The sequence below is a fragment of the Mytilus edulis genome, chromosome 1 (genome assembly GCF_963676685.1).
Source record: "Mytilus edulis chromosome 1, xbMytEdul2.2, whole genome shotgun sequence".
Classification (NCBI taxonomy): domain Eukaryota; kingdom Metazoa; phylum Mollusca; class Bivalvia; order Mytilida; family Mytilidae; genus Mytilus; species Mytilus edulis.
Window position 1 is genome coordinate 43,272,891 of NC_092344.1, and position 16,674 is coordinate 43,289,564.

Below are 16,674 nucleotides of genomic sequence, written 5' to 3' on the forward strand. Positions count from 1 at the left end.
TTTTTTCTCCAAAAACTGGAAACAAACTTTTTTTTCAAAAAAAAACCATAACCATAGCCCCCCCCCCCCCCGAAAATCAAATGGTTGCTGCCTTAAAGACTGGGACTATGTTGGCTGTCCTCCAATCTTCTGGTATTGACCCCTGATCCATTGACAGCTGGTATAGTCTAGTCAGGTAAGGTGACGGGTGTTCGACAGTGTTCTTTTATAGCATGAAGGCTGGTATATCATCTGGGCAAATCAAGGTCTTATTCCTCTGAGGAGTTTAGTGACTCCATTCTGGCTTATTTTTATTGGTTCCATGGTTGTGTATGGGCTTATGTATCTTATCCATTCTAAATTTGCTGATCGGATCCACAACTATTACAGGCCTAACGGTATTTTAAATTTTTAAATACTGTTCGAAACGTTTCGTGAAATGGATATTTTCCCGGAATATTGTCGGACTTGTTCGGAATGTTATAAATAAAGTTTTGTTAAACTTCCCTCGATTGGCTGACATCATCCAATCATTTTCGTCGTTAATTCAATTCACATACTTTTTTTCAAAATGGAGGCCGTCGACACTACTACGCCCGACAAAAAACTTAAAAATTTGTTGTCATCCTTCATTTCTAAACCAAAATATGAACAGAGTTCCAAAAGGTATCTTTCATCCCGTATGTTAAGCTAAACATACCTGAAAAATTAAATAGAATAAAATGTATTGTTAATCACAGCGCACTTTCACTTTCACATGTTTAAAACAATTACAAATTTATGGATATTCGTGACTTAGTTTCAATTCACGGAAATAAAACTACAACTCATATCAAGAATTTTGGTCCACTCTGTTCTGTACAAGCTCTTGCTACGAATACAGGAAAGACTTGACATGTTAGCTTTTCATCCTTTTTTTCTAGACCGATTTCATGTGTCCCTTTAATTCATTTATTAAGTCTAATAATTTACATTCGCTTTTTATTGCTTTTGCTATTTTTTTTATTTTTTTTGTGCAATATAGAGACGGAAAGCAGTGCCCATTCAAAAAAAGAGATCACGGACAATTTGTTTGCGCTCATTTTTTGCATAATCTGTACCTCTCAGACATCAATAATTGTATACACTTATAGATAAACATTTTTTCTACATTTTTCTGTGCCTTGCTATGGTCAACGACCTTTCTAAGTCCAAATAATCCACTTTTTCAACATTCAATACATTCTACTTTCATTCTCGGCAAGTTTGACATCTTGAAATATTTCGACCAGTCAACGTTGATTTCCCGGAACTCAGATCTTCTACCTTCTGTACGAATAACACATGATACATGTATCTTATTATTACCTAATTTGTAATTCATATGCAAGAAGGTAGAAGATCCTAGTTACCGAAAATCAACATCATGAACGTTGATTGGTCGAAATATTTCAAGATGTCACATTTTTCAATTATCAGGTAAGTGCAAGTGTTTTTACTGCTTTGTTTACAGTGCGTCGATACTGGTACCCATCAGTAGTTGACAGTTCGTCTGTAATGTTAGCAAACATGATTTTTATTGCTATTACTGTTTCAAATATCAACTGTTAAATGATTGCAATAAAAAGATTAAAAGAACTGATATTAAATAACAGTGGGGCCTTCTAAAATATGACGTAAAAGGGGCATGACATCAGATTATTTTCCTAAAAAGGGAAGGGTGACAAGAAGACTAGCAAGTCCCCATACCACACAGGAAACACTAAATAAAGGGACAATAGATATCTGACAGCAATAGGTCACTGAGTGCACTATATCAAATGAAGCAAACAGTTTGGTAATTTTATATTTTTCTGCAGTGATCATGGTGATGAAAGAAGTGCACAAAAAATTCAGTTACATTGATTATTTTACTTTTTCAGAAAGCGATCTTTCACAGAAGAACTAACTGAGAGTAATGTTGCTGCTTCACATGATAAAGAAATTCAACAGCATACATCATCTGGAGATAAAAGGAAGAATGTTGATTCCCAAGATGAAGAAGCCTTTTTTGAGAGGGTTGAATCATATGATGTATCCTTTAGGTTTAACAATATGAAATAAAAAGAAATGAAGTCCAAATGAAGCAGATTTAGTCACTATATATTACCATTGAAAAATGGGCAAATCTCAAACCATTTAGGATAGATATGAAATGCACCACTTAAAAAATGTGTAATTTTTATAAAATAAAAAAACACATACATTGTAGCCTGAAATCATGACAATTAACAAAAAGAAATAGGATACACTGCATGCACTGCATACAAAAAAATAGTCACTGAATTACAGACTCCTGACATAGGACAATCTCATATAGAATGTGTAGTAGTTTAATATGTTTGTGAGTGCTCAATTTTGTCCTAACCTGAGACATTATTGTAATAGCACAACATAAGATAAAATTCATAAAATTGAGAATGGAAAGGGGGGATGTGTTAAATAGACTGTTATAATTAAAGAAATAAGTTATGTTCCTGCGTTGTGTTTGCACCGTATTTACAACAAATGGGTCTTCAAAACAGCAAAAACATCCTGCACATGGAGGCATGCTCCAGATTGCCCCTAAACAAAAATATGTATCCTTCACTGATAATGGACGTCATACTCAACTCCGAAATAAATTAAAGAAACTAAAATAAGTCATACAAGACTGACAAAGGGCAGAGGCTCCTGAATGCTTCTAAGGGTTTTCACTTTTGGTCATTTTTACCTCATGAATATAATACAATATTTCCATGGAGATTATTTTGCAATATCCAAATTTCTGTATTATATTCGACACATCTAATTATCAGTACTTGCATACACATTTTCAATATGTTATACATGTATGGCAACACAATGTGTTATGGAATTTCAAGACCAGTTTTTTTCATGATTGATTTCTTATTTTATTAAAATGGATTTACATCTTTTGATTGAATTAAGCCTTTTCAATTGATATTTTATAGTACGTCTTTCTATGTTGTGATGTTACACTATTGTTTCAGATAAGGGTGACGGTTTGGTACCATTAAAATGTTTTTATATAAATCAGACTCTTGGTTTTCCCATTTGAATGGTTTTACACGAGTATTTTTTGGGGGCTCTTTATACAGTGGTTTTCATTTTACATTTGTGACTTAGATGGAGAGTTGTCTCATTTGCACTCATACCACATCTTCTTGTATATATTAATTACATATTTCTCTTAACTAATGTCAGATGATGTCATGGTTTGCCAAGCCATTAGACTTATCTCCCTTGATATGTTCAAGATATGGATGGAAGAATAAAGAAACAGACATGTTACAGTGTGTTGGATGTAAAGCAGTTCTGTCTGGTCAGCTACCAAAAAGAGCTAACAGTCTTATATGTAATTCATAATCATATTTTCAGTTGTATTATTAAAGTCATATGAAACCAGTGAGTGGTGAAAAATAATGTTTATCCAATTCTTGAACCAATGCATATATATATCATAAACTTAGAACTCTGTGCACGATTTTGTCATTTTTTACGCAAATATATCGTATAATCGTCAATTTTTTTTTCTCTCTGTTATGATTTTAAAAAATATGGCTGCTCATTAAATGCTGTGTTTTAAAGCCAAAGTTTACCGATTGTCATCTTATAGTAAACACATAACAAAAAGCATGAATATGGAGCACGTGTTTAACATGTACAATCAGATAATTGTTTATTTTAATGACAGACCCATGCGTATTGCGATCACCGGATTTTTACGAGGAGGGTTATGCTCAGGTCACTATGCATACGGAAAATATATCGGCGAATTGCTTCCTGGAAGCAAGCAATTCAAAATAAGTAAACTTCTTTTAAATGTGAACAAATTAAAGAATTTTCCTCAGAAAAAAGTATATGTATATAAGTTGTATAATGAAAACTATCCATTTAGTTATAAAAAAACATATGCATGATTTTTTTTAATTTGAGGTTTCTTATGACTTTAATGAATATACAAACAAGTATAATAAGGCTTACTGTGGATTCATTTATTTATGGGTACCAATTTTTGTGGATGAAGGAAAACTTGAATGTTCATGGACATTAAAATTTCGTGGTTTGCCAAAGTTTTCATTAATGTCATAAAAACCTTTAGAAAATTTGCATTAGTTGAACATTTAATTTTGTGGTTTACCTATACCCACAAAATCCATGAAAATTGGTATCCAAAGAAAAATAATGAATCCACAGTCTACTATAATCTTAAAACTAAACAGCTCTTCAAAAGTTTACTGCATATGAATATTTTATAAGTTTTGATATGTTCAAAAATTTTGATTGAAGGAGTAAACAATGGTAAATACGTACTGAAAAGAATAGCTTAAAAAAAGTATCCGATAGAGGCCAAATAGCATGGATTTAAACAATTATAGATTAATGTAATGATATATTTTAAAATCAAATTCTCCTTTGAAAGTTAACTGTGTGACCATATTGAAGGACCACATGCTACCAATAAGTAATTGTGTTATACAAGATGCTCACACACATTTTGATAAGCCCTGATTCATATGTACATGTACTGCATATCAAGTATCTTTTCATTGCCCTCATATTGCCTATGTATTGTATAGATCTCTGAAAAAATCTAACAACATTTTCTTCCAGATCATGAAAGCTGCATGAAACTAAAAGATAGTCTTAGAACTGCACATCTGAAGTCTTGTTTTTGGCCAGCTTATCCAAGTCCAGGTATTTATATGTTGAGAAATAAAAAAAATAGCCAATTGAAAAATCTTACATTTGAGAAGTAATCATTATATTGACAGATTGTACAAGTATGTATGTTCTTAACCTCTGGAAACACCAGTTATTCAACTATATGATTAATTATTACAATGTTGTCAACTAATCAACTTGAAAATATACAAAAACTAACTTGTTTTGTAGGGGTAAACATTAGGATGCTGTCAAATGTGAATAAATATTTCATGTGTTTGTGTACTTTCTGTAAACATGGTAAACCATTTTTTTTGTGGATACTTTATTTCGTGTCCAGCCCAACTTCGAGGCGATTTTATTTCATGATTTTCTAATTCATTTAATGTAATAAGATAGAAAATAAATGTTTGTGACGATTAATATTCGTGTTATTTATCTACTCTCAAAAGTCTCGAAATTAAATTACTCATGAAAATTCGTTGGTTTACAGTATTATCCCATGCAATATTCTTCAGTTTAAAACTTGATCAGTTCAACTAATACAACTTTTCAAGTTTGAAGAGCCTTTGTGGCAGTAATAATAAACCTTTATATGTACTTTTCAGAAAGATATTCTTATATTCCAATCAAAGATAGAAGAAAACTTGTGGGCTGTATAACTGAATACATAGATAGTCTACAAAAAGTTCAAAGTCGTCTACCGGAAATCTCATTGAAATCATTTGAAGAAAAGGTATGTTATTTTTATACGACCCCAAAATTTTTTTTAGGGGTTATGGGGCAAAAGTTAAGGAATTAAGGGGCCAAAACAAGCATTTTTCTAGTTTCCAGACAATAACTTGTGTGTAAATGTATGGATCTCTCTGAAATGGTACCAAAATGTACCATATAACAAACAGGAGGCTGGGATTCAGTTTTGGGTAAATTGCCCAAAATATGTAGGAATAAGGGCCAAAAAAAGGCCTAAAAGAAGCATGTTTCTAGTTTCCAAACAATCATGACAATAACTTGTGTTTAAGAGTATGGATCTCTCTGAAATTGTACAACAAGGTTCAATACTACAAAGGAAAGCATGGGATTGAGTTTAAGGGTTATTGCTCAAAGGGGGTTTCAAAAAGTTGGGGGGGGGATTTGTTTGTTTACCATTTTTTTAAGGGATTCCTTTTTTTTTTAATTTTCAAATTTCGAATTTTGAAAAGTTTCAAGAAGAAATCTTAAATTGCACAGTATTGTGCAATAGATGTGTTAGATATTTGACCACATTAATTTTGTGACAAAAACATATATTATGTCAAAAATTTTATCACAATCCAAATTCCGACAGTATCAAGCTTGAATATTGTGACCAAGTTTGTCCCAAGTTTGTTCAAGGTTCGACCACTGGGTCGTATAAAGCTGTGCCCTGCTGAGCACCTGGTTTATAGAAGAAAACTGTTATCTTGCTCTACCAAAAATAATTATCAAAAATTCTAAAAAATATTGATCATATTTATCTTACGAAATACTTAAACTAATCAGCTTCCAAAAAGGTTAAATAAAGTTTCATAGGAGAATGTTTTACTCTCTGGTACATGGTTTATATTCATTGATCATCAACTTCCTATTAACTAAATACTTAATTAGCCATGTATGTTATTTAATCACATTTTTCTAAGGAACTACAAATCAAAACTTTCTGAAAATCAGAATAAACTTACCTATGAGCATTCTTTACCATATAAAGTCTGTTTACATTCAATACGCATCAACTTCCTGATAAATACTAAAAGTGCAATAGTTCACAATTTGACTTGGTAAAAACTCAGATTAAAAAAAACTCAAAAAACAAAGACGTCTCTTTTATGGGTACTTTCAAGCTGCTAAAATTTGTGGCTTTTACTGCACAAATTTACAAAAATGGAAACATGGTTATTTCTCTTCAGCTAATGAAATATTATAGTTTGCAATCGGTAAAATAGGACTATTAGCTCACATGACTCCATTGGTTCCATAGAATTAAGTGAGTTATTGTACATTTGTATCAGCTCATTTGAAACCACCAGTCTCAGTCTGCACCAAAAACTTTTTCAACTAGTAGTCCAAAGACCAATATTCTGACATTTTTCTTATTGGGCCAAACAGAATTTTGCAAAAGCTTACTAGTCCGAATAAAATTTTACTAGTCTGGGGCATCGGACTAGTGGCTAACCGTGCAGGCTGCAGTCTAGCTTGAATCAAACTAGGCTGAAATTATATATGAAGGTCCTTCATTTGAAAGTGATCATTTTGTTCTTGTCTACTGACATAACATATCCTCCAGTGGTGATTCTACAAGAAAAAAAAGTATAGAAGACTGATAAATTTTAAGATGCTCTTCAAATAGTTTTCATTTGATATATATTAGGTTTAAAACTTGGTAGAATTTGTGGCATATTATTTATATTTAAACCTTTACATAACATCAAGGAAACGAAGAACCTCACAAATAATAACTAATCCATGGTATTTACATTTTGTACTTACAACTAATCATTTTCTCCTGAAGGGTTTATCAGCGAATCATTTAGAAGAAATGAAGTGTGCTGCTGAGAAACATTTAGAGAACCATAATTTAGACAACATTGATCTAGGAACATTTAGTATGGCCATCACTGGATGGAAAGTTAGGTAAGTCACAGTTCTCGGAATATGCTTTCTGGACGAACAAAAATAAATGAAATAAACATATAACCTTCAAGAGTAGTACCTCAAGATGCAAACTGGTTATGTGGACTTGGTAGATTTATTCAAATGGTTTATTTATTATTTTTTAAAGGGAAGATTAACAGACTATCAATTGCTGTGTTAGACAAATAGACAGTTTACCTGGTAACCAATAGGTACACAATTAGGTTAACATTCTAGGTTTCCTAAATTCCTTAAAAAATATTTCAGAGATAAATTTCAACAATTAAGGACACTCTGAAAAGCTCATTGTGATATAACAGGTTGGGGTGAAAAATCCCAAGATGCTCTGAAAGTTCAGTTCTTTGCAAATAGTCACTAAAGATATATAGCTTTATTCAATTGTCATCTGTTCTTTAAAACAGACAACTAAGTTCAATAAATGACCTTTTACACACGAGGCAAGTGATTTTAAACAAGTGTTTGATTCATGTTTGATATTAATCATTTGTTTGTTTTGGCACTTTATTTTAGTTAGTCATTTAACATTTATTCCTTGTTTTATGTAAATAAAAACATTAATAATGAAGCCATATATTAACTGTTGAAAATGTTACTTCTGTGTAAAAACATGTATCATGTACCAAGTTCTGTTTTGAATATTATATGACCATTAAGTATGACATTTGTATGACCATTTCATGTATTTTGACTTTATTTTTTATTATGCATAAACATGATAAATTTGATTATTTTTAAAATATGTTTCTTAATCTAAAATTTCTCTTTGCAAGGGATGATGATGGGACAATTATTTTGACAAGAAAAGATTCTCACATTTTTTTCAATTGATAATCCTTTTTTAAACAATTATCTAATTATATACCAGTAATTTTTTTCTTCTTTTCAGTGATCCAAAGACAGGACTCATAGTTTGTCATTTTTGTAGACGAAAAGTAGGTTTATGGAATTACGCATGTAAAAATGTGGAAGACAGCTATATAGATGATTCAGTTTCTAGTGAGGAGTCTGAATCAGAAGCACAAAATTCTTCAAAGACTAATGGAGTTGAAATTGACAAAATATCTTCTCAAACAGCCAGCAAATCTCAATCAGATGAAGAAGAAGCTACTGGATCAAATGGAAACTCAGCTGACGACCAACCAATTGTTAGTCAACAGGATGACCAGCAATCACTGGAGAGTGGATTTAATTTTTCACAGCCTAATTTTTTGGACCCTTTGCCTAGTTCTGAATTACCTCCATCTTTATTTGAAGACAATCAGTTTATTTTCTCACAGCCAAGCAGTGTTGTTAAAAATCTTAATCCTGTTAATGAGATGGATACGCCTGAAACAGGTATTGGTGATACACATGATAAGTGCAATAGTGATAATAAGGAAAGCCCGGTGAAAACAGACTTGGGAAGTCCTGCAAAGGCAGACAGTATAGAAACAATTAGTCATGAAAAAGTTAATAGCGATAGTGAAAAACGCAAAGACTCAAATTCAGTTGATGATGCACAAACGTTAAAATCAGCATCTCAAACAAATCAAGACTCAGTTAGTCTGATAAACAATATATCTGCCCAGAATGGTAGTCAACGTCCAGGACAGGACACAGAAAGTCAGCCTAGAAGAAAGAAATTAAAAGTGGTAGGTTGAGCGTTTACAAATTATGTACATTAATGAATGAAATGAAGAATATGTACAATTGTGTACCTAAAAACCTATGGTATTCTATGAAAATATATAAAGAAATACATGTACAAGACAACATTTATCACTAGTTGACAAAAATGCGATATTCTTAGAACTTTAATTAATTGCTAAGAAACACTTGACAAAAACAATTTATGAAAACAACTTCATTTGAAAGTGTTGCCATTTCTTCTACTTAGATATGTTAGTTTATGATTTTATTTTTACATCAAACAGGCCAAAATCAAAACTTGAATATCAATTAATTCAGTTATGAATGTACATGTATATAGCTGTTTATTCTTTGCATATTGTTTGTCCAAATTAAAAATTTTAAAGAAAAATCAACAAGTGATCTTTTCTGTAGTCTGTATCCCTAAGTGACTTTCCCTTTTCCCCCAAAAAAATTTAAACAAACCATAAAAAACAAAGTATATATTTCATAGTGTAGCAAGCAATGCTGATCAGTAACATGAGTAAGGTCATAGGATTTTGTAGGTATGAGAACGTCATTTATTATTGATTTTAATCAGTTGTGGACAATTCAAGAAGCTTATGTTATTTTCAGGTGAAGAAGGATCATTTCAACCCATTGGAAGAACACAGATATTGGTGTCCTTGGATTAACAAATTACCAGAACAAATAAGTTACTCACCACAGAAGATCTCAGAAATGTCCCAAAGTGAAAGGGGAAAATCAAGTTATCCATGGGAACATGTCTTACAAGTTATATGTCCATCCTTCTTTGATGTGCCTCAGGAAGATTCCATGTCTGAACATTTCAAGCAAGTAAGTTACATGTAACAATGGTAATTGATTATTTTGCCAATTAAGGTGGTACCTAATTAACACTACAGGGAGATAACTCTGTAAAGTCAGCTAAACGTTTTAATTACGTTGTGTTGTAAAAGGAATATTAAGCTTCTCAATGATCAAAATTGGTGTTTGTCAAATTACTATATAACCAGTGTAATTTTTCTGACAAAACGGTTGGTTCAAAAAAATTTTAATTTTTATATTTTTGTCAAAGGGTCAAAGTAAATACTTTGTCAAAATGTTATGAAAATTAAACGAGCCAAATTAATTTTAGTGAAAGTGTTGGGTACTACCTTAAGAAATAATGAAATCATCAAAAAATAAGCTTCAGATTGGAATCAGTTTATATAGATTAGACCATTGGTATTCCCGTTTGAATTATTAATAAAACAGATTGTACTTGCTTTAAAATGTCATCAGTCTTATTTCCTGTAAATTCCCCAAATTCAACAAATTGCAAATAATCAAAAAGATGTTTAAATAAGGCTTCATATAGGTTAAGGCTATCAAAATGGGGAAAATATGTAGGACTCGGAGGTGCGATGGGGACGCTGAAGTGCGATGGGGACACTGAAGTGCAATGGTCACGCTGAAGTGTGATGGTCCACGCCGAAGTACGATGGTCCTTTCGCTGAAGTGCGATGGTTTGGCTTGACGTTCAAATATTGTGACGTTTTATAATATAACGTTTTTAAAAATACAACATTGATTTGGAAGCAGGATGATATGATTTTGTAGATGAAGGTTTCATGCTCACAAAGGAAATGAAAGGAAAAAGAAAAAAACGAACGATTTAAGTCCCAAACTGATTTGAGCATAACATGTCGATGTTACAAAAATATTTTTAACCATGCCAGGCAGCAAAATAAGGGGAGCAACGGGGCTGAAAGATGAATTTGGTCAGCGAATGGGTTATCCTATGTTCGGAATAATGTCGCACGGTAATGATTCAACTGAAATAAAGTATACTGATATAATTTTAAATATTGATGTTAAATTATCATTAAGTAACAAAGCTTCACGTGATTTTATGTGGACAATTTAAAAAAAAAAAAAAAATAATTGAGAGTATTAGCAATGTTTTTGTTAATGTTGTTTAATCTCGAGATAAATCCTGATTTGTAAAAACACCGTCGCTCTAGTCTTTTTTGTTACCGTTACAGTGATTATTGCCTGAAACAAAGTAGGCCGAAATTACCCTGACTGCTCCCTACGTGTACTTCCTAAAATAACAAATAGGAATAATTGTTGTTATCAATTTCTTAATTTTGTCATAACATAAACCCTGCTTAGTGTTACCGTATAGACATACACACTCATTTTTTTTTTGTTCAGTTCACCCTTGAGCATCTTAAATCTGACTCTATATTCCTGTGTGATAATCGGGAAATTGGCAAATTTAAAATTACATTAACAAAAATCAAAATTAAAATCTTTCGTTTGACTTGAACGGAAACTAAAAGATCTTCCAAACGCGAGGCTACATTGTAGCAGCTATTTTTGTAAAATCTAATTAATTTGATTTCATTTTACATGTTCGTAATTAAACTTTTATTTTTTACTCAATGTGACAGGTAGACCATCGCACTATAGCGTAACCACCACCGCACTGCAGCGTAGATATCAACAAGTTAACGTCATAATGTCACCATTGCACTTCAGCGTGTGAACCATCGCACTTCAGCGTATACCATCGCACTTCAGCGTGACCATCGCAGTTTCTGAGTACCATCGCGGTTCCGAGTCCTACAAATATATTAAATTTGACACATATGAGTTGGGGAAACAGTAGTTTGATGTTTGTTGTTAGTATTAAACATTTTTTTTGTATTTCAGAGGAAAGGAACTAACAAATACTTTTATGTCTTTCTAAATAGTCAAATAATCAATAACCAAATCTGGTGATATTTTTTAAGTAACATTTCATTTATTATTTTACAGCATTCTCCAGTGGCAGGATTGAGGCAGCTTAGAAAGTTGATGAAAGACTGGTCAAATTGATTAAACAGGAAAGACATCTACTACCGGTGCAGATTAGATCTTTTGAAGAATCTGATTTTCAATTGTGCATTGACTGATTTAAAAAAAAAAAATTTAGGCATAATACTTATAGTGTACAATTTACAACAAAAAAATATCTTGTACACTAACAATTTACACTTTTTTAGCTGAGAATTTATTGTACATCAGCATGTTTCAAATTTTTTTTGCGTCATTTGTGTATTTTCATACTTTAGTGCTATTTTTCAAATCATCTCAACTTCATCATATGACTTTGTTATTTAAAAGCTCTCTAGTATTTTATTGTTTTTAGATTTTCTAATCAGGAGCAAAAATATTGCAATTTTTGCAAGTCAGGAATATTACATTTGCTTTTCATTTGTTTGGATTTTATTTTGCCATTTCCTAGTAGGGAAGGGAATTTCTGATTAGAATTTTCCTAGGAGTTCAGTATTTTTGTTATTTTTCTTTTTTGTAAGTCAGAGGCAAATTACATTTTAAATACTGCCAATCATCATCATTCATCGGATACCAATTTTTTTTGGATATAGGTAAACCACAAGTATAAATATTGAAAGGCGTATATATTTCTAAAGGCCTGTAATAGTAAACAAACTTTTGCACATTCTCAAAATCAATTATCCACGAAATACAAGTTTGACTTTATTTTCAAAAGTTGGTACATTTGTATCCATAAAAATAAACAAATCCATGGTATGTTGAAATAATAATGTGCCATCAGCTCCATTCATCATCATGTTTACTTTTATACCCCGATTAACCCATAGCTTACAAAATTCATTGAAGCCTGTTCCATTATTGTATAACATAAGTTAACCTATGTACATTTAAGGTCAAGGTAAATAATCAGGATTTTAATCTCTGATGAAGAAAAAAATAAGTCATGGTCGCAACCTAGGGTTTTGTAGTTAACCCTGAGTCTAACATGTCTAAATATAGAACTTTTTTGAATAACAACACATTGCTTGGATATATTGATGAAAGATGGTGTAACTTTAATACACCTTTCAAGGTCATGACTCATGAGTTAGGATTACAGGTCAAGGTCACACAAACATAATTCTATATCTTCACAGTTTCATGTTACTTGTGAGGCACTAAAAGATTTGTGGAATATATAACCATTCATTATTTTCTTATTGGTTGTATTTTAGATTTAGGTATAGTACTGGACAGGGTTGCAAAAGTCCAAGTGGCTGTTCTTAACTTATTAGATAAGACTGTCATTGCCCTATCACTTACTGTTGTTTTTTTTCTGTGAAAGAAATTTGCAATTTTGTAATATGTTTCATAGACATGATAAATGTCATATAAAATATACAGTAGATAATATAAGGGGGGGGAATTAAAGATTCTTATACCGTTAGTTATGGGTTATGTTTTATGTTGGGGTTAGGACTATAGCCATAGCTATGAATAGGGTTAAGGGTTGAAGTAGATGTCAAAAACTATGGAGTAGTATTGAGTCCAATACAAAAACACTGAAGTATATAAATGATTGTATATTTTTTTTACAATTTGTGTAGAAATTTGACTGTAGGAGAAATTTACTTAAATATCTGCAATGAATTTTTGTTCTGTACTTTTCAGTAAATTATTACATTCTTACTATAATGATAATATAGAATATATGTAAGTTGTTTGCATTTAAACTTTCTCAAATTGACAGAAATAGCATTCTCTAAGATATGTTCATGATGTTAGGAGTGTTAAATTGTAATATTATCCTGTAAAACATTATAGGAATATAAAAACTTTTTATAGGAAATTGCAGAATATTAAGCCATCCATGGCAGTATTTTTAACGTGTCTGAATACTATCTTGAAACACCCAGTTAGTGCAAAAGATTATGTGATGTATTGTGGGGAACATATAAATTCTGATTGTATGTCCAAACCGTCCATCTGTAGTCTGTCTGTCAAGTCTTGTAAGCCCTTTCACACATACAGTTCTTGTCAGATTTTTATTAAACTTTTATCAGAGGTTTATATTGGACAAGTTCGAAAGTCAATGCCCATCAAATATTTTTAGCAGAGGTTTGCCATGAAGAAATAAAAATTATAAGGAAAATTGGATTTTTAGTGTTCTTATATGTACAATTGGTGGTTGTTAGATTTTTATATGGAAAAGAACATTGTAAGTGCTTTCAAGCATACCTTTCCTAGAGATATTTCTGAAAAATGGAACTTAATTTTTTTGTTTAGATGTGTAAAGCGGGGGACATTTGAACTCTGTTTGATGATATATGTAGTTTAACTAAAATCTATTGTGATACAATCTGAGAACTATAGCCTATTTTGAGCATCTATTTATGCATGTATTATAGAACAATATCTTCTTCTGTATAAGTGGATAAGTACATGTGTGCTTATTTGTCTGCTGTAAGTATCAAACTTAAACGATGCAATAAATTTATAACATCTGTGAATGTGTTCTAATTTTTTTATTAACTAGTTGATAATTTAAGTCTGTTTGCATGGTCAATATCAATTCTAATATAAACATGAGGATTTTTAGGTTCTGTTTGAAGCTGTTGCTCATTTATATCTGTAAGGTAATTAAATCTTGTAGTACTACAGCTTTTTTATGCCAATTTATGGGCATTATGTTTTCTGGTCTGTGTCCGTTCATTTGTCCATCTGTCTGTCCCGCTTCAGGTTAAAGTATTTGGTTAAAGTTTTTGGTCGAGGTAGTTTTTCATGAAGATGAAAAGTCCAATTACCTTGAAACTTAGTACACAGGTTCCCTATGATATGATCTTCTAATCTTCTATTTAAATGCCTAATTAGAGTTTATACCCCAATTTCCAACCCATGACGAAGGAGGGGCTTCAACCATATGTCATCATTGAAAGGCATTGATTGCACCCATGCCCCCTTTTTTCGTGTGGAAATTTGGTTGGTTATATAGGGAATCACTGAAGCAACAACTCCCAGAATGCCACATGATTCAAGTCTAAGTAGTTTATCTACGATCATTACTAACCTGTTGACACTGAGTTTTTGAGGTGCACTCAACTTCTGTTTTGATTGAATGGGATTGCCATTTTTTTTTATAAAGTCGGTGGTTTCTAGGGGTACCCCAACTTTATCTATGATTAAAACTTGCTGCTACCATATAACTAATAAGAATTCTGAAAGTGTCATTAACACCAACCATCAATCTGATTCATTATCTTGCCTTTACAATAAACACAACCCTTGTTTATTACTTTTCTTGCAGTCATGAGGGCCATTACAACTGCAAATATGATATTTAGACCCAACTTTCAGCTTGAGAAACCAAAATGTGTATTGAGTTTGTTTTGGAGGATTCCATGTAAATTAGAAATTGTCGTAATAGATAAACAAAGTATATATCACAAAATCACACAATAGCAAGGGAATAGTGCTTTTAATGTTGTTCTTCATCTCAAAGTCACAGTGTGGCCTTCAACACAAAACAACAAAAAGAAGTCACTCCACTACAAGTTTTAGATGGAACCTAGCACTGGTTTAAGTGGAATTCTTTTTAAAATGATTCAGATAGACTTTGTAAGATGCATCACCACCAGATGTGGCCTGTTTGGAAAAAAGCATACTGGAAAGTAGTAAAAGATTTCCTATAGGTAGGTGTAAATATAAAACTATAAGGAATATATTTTAGTTACAGGTATTAAGGTATCAAATAAAAGGTGTCTACGTTGAACTTATGTACACTCAGTTATATAGTCTGGTTAAGTTTTAAGGAAAAAATGTGTTGCTTAGTTATCCCACATGATAAACAACATTTGTGAGTTGAAACTTTGAAATGGGTACCTGATATATAAGCAGCATACATTGTGGTCAAACTCTTAGATTAGGCTTTGGTTTTCAGGTTTTAAGTTTGTTACTCACTTATCAAACAATTTCGTGTATGTGAACTTGTTATTACTAGTATATAATTGAAAAACAAAGGATATAGGGAATCCATCTATGAAACAAAATCAGTACATGAACAAACCAAACACACACAAAAAACAAAGGATATAGGGTATCCATCCATGACACAAAATCAGTACATGAACAAACCAAACACACACAAAAAACAAAGGATATAGGGTATCCATCCATGACACAAAATCAGTACATGAACAAACCAAACACACACAAAAAACAAAGGATATAGGGAATCCATCCCTGACACAAAATCAGTACATGAACAAACCAAACACAAACAAAAAACAAAGGATATAGGGTATCCATGCATGACACAAAATCAGTACATGAACAAACCAAACACACACAAAAAACAAAGGATATACGGTATCCATCCATGACACAAAATCAGTACATGAACAAACCAAACACAAACAAAAAACAAAAGGATATAGGGAATCCATCCATGACACAAAATCAGTACATGAACAAACCAAACACACACAAAAAACAAAGGATATAGGGTATCCATCTATGACACAAAATCAGTACATGAACAAACCAAACACAAACAAAAAACAAAGGATATAGGGTATCCATGCATGACACAAAATCAGTACATGAACAAACCAAACACAAACAAAAAACAAAGGATATAGGGAATCCATCCATGACACAAAATCAGTACATGAACAAACCAAACACACACAAAAAACAAAGGATATAGGGTATCCATCCATGACACAAAATCAGTACATGAACAAACCAAACACACACAAAAAACAAAGGATATAGGGTATCCATCCATGACACAAAATCAGTACATGAACAAACCAAACACACACAAAAAACAAAGGATATAGGGTATCCATGCATGACACAAAATCAGTACATGAACAAACCAAACACAAACAAAAAACAAAGGAT

At 31.9% G+C, this 16,674-nt stretch overlaps 1 protein-coding gene across 1 annotated transcript; it reads left to right on the forward strand.

The window, feature by feature from the left end:
• The first annotated feature begins 515 nt into the window (after positions 1 to 515).
• On the forward strand, positions 516 to 14,275 carry LOC139483029 (zinc finger C3HC-type protein 1-like). The gene is made up of 9 exons (XM_071267059.1): positions 516 to 645; positions 1,881 to 2,031; positions 3,205 to 3,355; positions 4,615 to 4,698; positions 5,274 to 5,401; positions 7,193 to 7,314; positions 8,222 to 8,966; positions 9,580 to 9,801; positions 11,770 to 14,275. Exons 1-9 carry the CDS (start codon positions 551 to 553, stop codon positions 11,827 to 11,829), a joined length of 1,758 nt encoding a protein of 585 aa, XP_071123160.1. The 5' UTR covers positions 516 to 550; the 3' UTR covers positions 11,830 to 14,275.
• The last annotated feature ends 2,399 nt before the right edge of the window (positions 14,276 to 16,674 follow it).

Coding starts and splice junctions, on each gene's coding strand:
- LOC139483029 (XM_071267059.1), top strand. CDS start 551: ATGGAGGCCGTCGACACTACTACGCCCGACAAAAAACTTAAAAATTTG. Junction 7,315..8,221: donor ATCACTGGATGGAAAGTTAG/GTAAGTCACAGT, acceptor TCTTCTTTTCAG/TGATCCAAAGACAGGACTCA. Junction 9,802..11,769: donor TGTCTGAACATTTCAAGCAA/GTAAGTTACATG, acceptor ATTATTTTACAG/CATTCTCCAGTGGCAGGATT.